The sequence below is a fragment of the Asterias rubens genome, chromosome 14, assembly GCF_902459465.1.
Source record: "Asterias rubens chromosome 14, eAstRub1.3, whole genome shotgun sequence".
Taxonomy (NCBI): domain Eukaryota; kingdom Metazoa; phylum Echinodermata; class Asteroidea; order Forcipulatida; family Asteriidae; genus Asterias; species Asterias rubens.
The window spans coordinates 12,991,852-12,998,978 of record NC_047075.1 but is presented as its reverse complement, the minus strand read 5'-3'; the positions used below and the strand labels follow the sequence as shown (position 1 = coordinate 12,998,978).

General features: G+C 37.8%; 1 protein-coding gene across 1 annotated transcript; it reads left to right on the top strand.

Annotated features, from left to right (window-relative positions):
* The first annotated feature begins 183 nt into the window (after positions 1–183).
* LOC117299173 lies at positions 184–2,285 on the top strand. The gene is made up of 3 exons (XM_033782633.1): positions 184–440; positions 610–723; positions 1,255–2,285. Exons 1-3 carry the CDS (start codon positions 407–409, stop codon positions 2,283–2,285), a joined length of 1,179 nt encoding a protein of 392 aa, XP_033638524.1. The 5' UTR covers positions 184–406.
* The last annotated feature ends 4,842 nt before the right edge of the window (positions 2,286–7,127 follow it).

Genomic DNA, 7,127 nt, shown 5'->3' with positions numbered 1-7,127 from the left:
AACATTTCAGCCGACCATGCATATTCTCACACGCACAACGGTCGGCACGGTCGAATGTGAAAAGATTGGTACAGATCAAAGTCGTTTAAGGGAGAATTGGATAATTCAATAAAGAAAACAATTACATTACTAAAAAATATAGACTTCCCCTGTGTTGTCTGCTCATTGATCCAAATTGGTAAAGAAATATAGATTTTACAGTAGTTTTGGGTTACTTAGTTTGTCGGTCCGGCGCGCAGCGACGGCGCGTGGGAGGGGAAAAAATACCACCTCGCAGCTTAATCCCCCCCTATTCTCTTCTATAATGGACGATTCCGGAGTGAGTCGGTGACGTAGGGACCCTGTGAAGCTATTTATAGGATGGGGAAACTCTACTCTTGATGCGTACGTTCTCGAAATTTCCAAAATGGCGGCCAGTAGAAGCGGGAAACGGCGAGCAGGTAAGCCACCCGTTTTTTCCCTATATATCTCAAATATGAATACTTCTATATTAGAATATGAAAATAGACATTCTAAAGTTTGTTATGATGTGCAGATTGTTGAATTTGGTTATCCGTTGCACTCAGTAATAGCGCTCTAAAATAGGACATGTTTGTTTTGTCAATTCAGAGCCTCCGGCAGCAGTTGAGTTCAATGACCAAGCGTTCGCGTGCGAAGTTGAACATATCTCTGGCTGGACATCAGACGAAATTGACCTGTTGCTTACGGAATACAGCGTTCCAGGTAAGAAATAAACACTTTCCTCAATTTTCAAGATAATATATTTTAATAATATCGTTATAAAATTACCCTCTGTGTAGATTTGTTGTGTAAAATCAGAGAGTAAAGTTCGGAAAGTTAAGAGAAATGAGTAATTCAGGGCGGGTGTACAGTGAACGTAACGTCTAAAAAAATGTCACGTGACACATTTATCAAGCGGTTGACCAATCGGATGTCGCTATTGTCTTTATCAAGGCTGTTCCATTTATTGCTGGTACTCCGTATGGTCGTGGGAATAGTTTGTCGGCTTGTTTACATTTTGCAAAGTTTTGATTCAGATTGATCATGGAGTCTAGTTTATTGCTCTATGGATTGATAAAGCTCTGTGATGGAAAGTGGCTACATATTCCTAACAAAATTAATTTAATCCTTTTGAATGTGCCTCTTTCATTCACTATTTTTAACTGTCACGCAAAGAGAAAATATGCCCCAAACAAAAAATGTAATTTATTTTTATTATTTTTTTTTTTCTTTTTTTTTTTTTCTTTTCACCAGATCATTGGAATGGAATTCTGACCACAGCATTGTTGGAGACAATCAGATATCGTATTGAGCACTCGACCACCAAAAGCTACAAACGTGATTTCCCACCAATATTTTCTGCCCTCAACCTCAACTTGCCTACCAGCACCAACTTAAATGGACTACTCCAAAAAGTACAACGACATGTAGCCAAATCAAAACGAACCCACACCACAGTAGACCTCCTCCAAGAAGTGCCTGAATTTGCAAAACACTATAAGAACACCATTGGACCACACTGTGAAAAGAGCAGATTAACACCAGACTCACTACTTCATCAAACAGACTTCAGTGCACAAAACATCAACAATGCAATGATCATTGAACTAAATTGGTTCAGGGAGACTTCAAACACAACCTGGCAAACAGTTCGGGACACATGGTGGCCAAATCTGTTTTCAGCAGATTTCAGTCCTCCACAAATTGGCACTATTCAGACTAACTGGCACAACTTGGCTCTAAAGCGACAGAAACTACGACATGACCCACTTAAGGATTTTCTGGAAACATCTTACAGAGTTCCAACCCCAAGACCTCCAGCACAAAGTATTGACAGCCAAGATAACGATGAAGATGAAGATGACGACTCAGATCTGGAATTTTATGCAGACTTGATTTCAGAAAACACTCTTGACCATATGGGTAACTGTATGGAATATTTGACAGACCTTTGGCAGGAGGAGGTTGAAGACAATCAGAAAACTCAAAAAGTGTTAAGCAGAGTATCAAAAGCATTGGAAGATGCGAAAGCAATAAATCATTCTCTGAAAATAGAGCTTGGCAGTTTGCAAAATAAGAATGTGGTACGACGCTTACAAAGAAGAAAGCAAGATTTGGAAGAAGTGAAAAAGACCAATCAAAGACTTAACAAGAAAATAGAAAAGCTAGAGGAAAGAGTGAAAATGTTGCAAAAGTCAAAGAAGAACAAAGGTGATTCCAGAAGATATTTCAAGACTAATCGTGATGAAAGTGACAAAGCAAAGCAAACCTTAATAAACAGGTGAAAGAATTGGAGACTGAAAATGAGGACTTAAAGTGTCAACTTGATGATATAGTAAATGATCGTGAGATCCAGAGCTATGAAAATGGCAAATACATCAATGACATCAGGCTAACATGTTTTGAACTTATTGCCCGAGGAGTTAGTAGCAGAAATGTGTCCGACATAATAAGGATAGTTCTTAAGATGTAGCCAAGATGAAAGTCGGAAGATTACCAAAGCCAACTCTCATACGCTATCTATGCATAGAACAAGCTATGCTCAGCAAAGAAGCAGCACGAGCTAAAATTGAATCCTCAGAACATTCCGTAACACTTCAAGTTGATGGCACCACCAAGAAGAGGAAGGGATATACAACTTTTTTAGCTTCCACAGATGCGGGGACTGTTGGCATGAGCCTTCATGACATCCACACTGAAAGCGCAGAGAGCTTACTTGAAGAAACGAAGGACACACTGGATGAGTTGATCATGCTGAACATAAAGGACGACCCAAAGCAAACCCTTAAACTTTTAGCCAAAATAAGAACACAATGACTGACCGATGCATCGTAAATAAGGCTTACATCACAAAACTAGAAAAATGGAGAGCTGCTGCACTACCACAGGTGACTGACAATTGGGAAGAGATTGATGATGATGTCAAACATCAACTTAGCACCATCAATGATCTTTTCTGCGGAAAGCACTTAGTTCTTAATCTTCAAGAGTATGCTGCCTCTGCACTGTACGAGTGGGAACGTATCGAGGCAGATGATGGAAAACTGGGGAGGGAAAACAAAATGCTGTGGAGTAGGGGAAAGGAGAGTGCAACATTACTTACTGTCCGTTCATTCTGTAATTTATTAGGACCAGAATGTGATGAACAATCCGGCATGGTTGAAGATTTCAAATCTGTATTGAAAACACATCATCAATGCAAATCACATCTTCAATCATACCGAGGGAATCGTTTCAACATCCCATTCCAGAATTCTGCTGCGGTGTTCCACCATAGAGAACATTCAACACGCTGTGCTCATCTCTCGACTCCAAGCGCGAGGAAAACATGTTTATTAAATGTCTCAAACTAGACCTGCAGGATGAAATAATACTGGCAGGGATGAGAGCAATGGGGATTATATCCCAGCATATAACGACTCCACTAATGCAGATGGTTGAAAGTAATCTCCATGTACTCGACACGGACAAATTCTATACCAGGCTGCACCAGAAAGTCCAAGAGTGGATGATAGACCCCTCCCCACTCGTCAATGACAGTACTATCCTGTTTCCAGAATTCCCACCTGTAAAGAATGAAATCCACACGTCCCTATATGAACGAACAACAGGTAACATTGAAAACCTGACCAAGCAAGCACTCTCTGTGATAATGCACAATCTTCATGTGTGCATCAGTCGTCAGGTCGCTGATCATCTTCCAGGGGGAAGGTTTTACAACGCTACTGATCTCAGAGAAGAAACATTTACCTGCCCTAAGGACAATCTTGCTCCTGAGCGTATGTTTGCAGGTCTCGATTATCTTAGGCGTAAGATGCCTAATGCCAATACAGTGGCCTTTGAAGGCATTCTCCTCTGGAGCTTGAATAAGACGAGAGAATACCTAGATGATATGGATGAGGACACAAGAAATAAATTCCTAGGTGATGCGCGCAAGCATCGAAGCTCATTTTTGAAATTATATCAGCGCAAGAGTGCTGCAATAAAAAAAAACTGTTGCTGATAAATTGAAAATGAATCAAGAAAAAAAGGAAGCCAGACAGCGCTTCCTTACGAAACAAGCAGTTGAAAACACTGGAAATGCTTTGAAGGTCTGCGGCATCCTGTGCAACTCCCCAAAAGATGTAGACCATTTGAAAGACAAACATAAGGGAAAGGATCTTGAACAAGCCTTGACAACCCAAATAAAGCATTGGAAGAGTGCCAGCAAAGGAGGAGTTCAAAAAGACCTCTTCTATCTCACCAACAAAGGAAAGAAACTAAGTGTAGATCAGCTGGAAAGTAACTTGAGAAATATTATTAAACAGATAATAACACAAGATATCCCAGATGAAGACGCAGGCACCTCACAGAGTTCTTCATCACATGAACACATAGACAAAGAGCAGCAGAAAAGTGAACTGAAAAAGAAACTTCTATCCAAGTTGTCTCCCACCAAAAAGAGACGTAAAGGTCCATTTCCAGGGGATCGGATAATCCAAAAAAGAATACGCCATATGTTCCTAGAGTCTAAAGGGGGAGATTTAGTCGAGTATAAGGCCATTGTCCTAAGGAAAGCAACAGAAGAAGACATTGATGAATTGGTCGAACCGGGTGATAGAAAATACGTGGGGTGCATACATTTTATACCATTATGTACGACCCTCCATATCAGGAAATGCTATGTTATCCACTGGAAAAGGAATGGGATGAGGGCACACTAGATTTAATGTAAATCATCTTATAACACAACAGCTCCCTGTAAGGCACATGTAGTTCACACACAACAGTGTAAAAGGTGATCATGATGCATTTAAAGTAACATAGTGTACACTTTACTCCATGTTTACAATTTTTTATTTATTTTTCTTCTTTAAAAATTTCACAATCATTAGTCAGTTGTGAACACTATATAACTCAGAAAAGAAATTATGTATCTACATACTTTCTTGATATGGAGGTTGTACATAATGGTATAAAATGTACATGAACTTTAGGTAATATGATCTCACTATAAATCTAATGTCATGAAAAGGACAGATATATTTTTGTTGATCTGGTTTGCAGTTGTGGTGGATCTGAAAAGAACCCTTGGTGTTTGCAACTCAACATTTTGATCAATATGCTCTGATTGTCTTCAGGAGAAAGACGATCAGCTCGAGTTGTAACACCAACCTCTCATTTTAGAACCATCACATCTCATAAAATTTATTATTAGACACATAAACACGTGGTGCTACTGCAAAACCATATAAGAAGCTAATTGACATAATTATTTGCAAATTGTTGACGTTTCTCATTCTCTGTATGAGATGCACCAGTATAATGGTCTGGTTTGCAGTTGTGTGGAATTCTCAGAATGATGTATGAAACCATGTAAATAACTACAATGTACTGTAAAATAACAAACTTTCATTGTGCCAAGTTTCATGGTTGTAGGTGCATTTTTAATAAGGTAATTTTGCGTACAAAATGAATAATTAATTAGGCTTATTTGCATAATGGCGTGTAAAACTTTGAAATATACACTTTAAAATGAATGTCTATACACAAACAAGAATTGTGCCAAGTTTCATAGCTGTAACTGCTTTAGTTATCCCAGGAGAGTCTCACGCATATTTAATTAGGTAATTTTGCGTACAAAATGAATAATTAATTAGGCTAATTTGCATAATGGCGTGTAAAACTTTGAAATATACACTTTAAAAAAAATGTCTATACACAAACAAGAATTGTGCCAAGTTTCATAGCTGTAACTACTTTAGTTACCCCAGGAGAGCCTCACGCATATTTAATTAGCTGGACTTAGTCATTTTTGGAACATTTTGGGGTTTCCCGTTATGGAATTTTGGATAATGTGCCATTTTTGGTGACCGTAAAAAAAAAAATTCAATGTAATAGAACCTCCATTTCTCTTTTGCAAGTAGGTTTGACCTGTGTACTATAAGAAAAGAAACACTAACAGGGTTTAAAATTGAGAAAAAACAATGAAAACTTAAAGGAAAAACTGAAAAGAAAGCATTTTCCACTTTTTGCCCGTAAATGGTTAAAACAGGTGCTTTAAACAATAAACAAAAATTTGAATAAAAAGAGAATCGAATGTCCGATTTCAATTTGCTTTTCAGTTCTTTGTTTCTTTTATCAAGCTAAATCATATGAGACAAACTTTGAAGGCATTGGCAGAACTTTGAAAAATAGTGTGATCTGCCTACTAATATTGACATGATTTTCCCCTGCTGCCTCCCCCCACCCCCTGAAAGCCAATCCCCTCTGTGCCCCTACTGAAAAAATTCTGGCTACACCGCTGCTTGGAGACGAGGCTGTAAGTAGTGATGTTCTAATATATATATATGACATGTTTTTTTAAAAATGCTTTTAACACATTTCACTCTGAAGAACACGTCAGAGACGACAACAACGGCAGTTCAAATAAAGCAGGCTATAAGGACAAAGGTCAGTGGCCTTAGATTCCGCGCACTCAAAAAGTAACTCCACCCTGCATCTTTATACTTTCACTGCAATGTATTTTTTATAATTTGAAATACAGGCCTCCCAGCAAAACACTACCCTTTTGTGTTATTATTATTTTTGTTGAAAATGATAATCTATACTTTTGTTCCAAAAAAATTAAATATATTCCTCAATCAGATGCCGACTATAAAGTATAAAGTATAATTTTACTTTCGCTATTTCATAAGCTACACCTCTTAAGAAAAAAAGAAAAACTAAAACCAAAAATACATGTAGAGGAAAACAAACTTTTTGAAACTTATAAATTGTTCGTAAAATTTACAGAATGGAGGGGGAATTTTGTGTATAAAATGTTGAATTAACCTTGGAGATATTAATAACATGTCAAAACAAGATGAGAGAACAATATAATCATTAGAAGAAAAAAAAACTAATAAAAAAACTGATTTGAAGTATAATATTTATGTTAAGGAAACCAAAAGATTTCAACTGTATGAGTGAAATATCATGTTAAAAACGGTTCCATATATTCTATTTATTTATGTACCCTTAAAGTTGTGAAGATGAACGCAGTATTGGAGACAGTAGCGTAGCCAAGGTGGGGCCTGGGGGCCCCAGAAATTTCAAGTGCCTTCCAGGTGCCCTCCCAAAAGAGCTAATATTGACATGATTTTCCC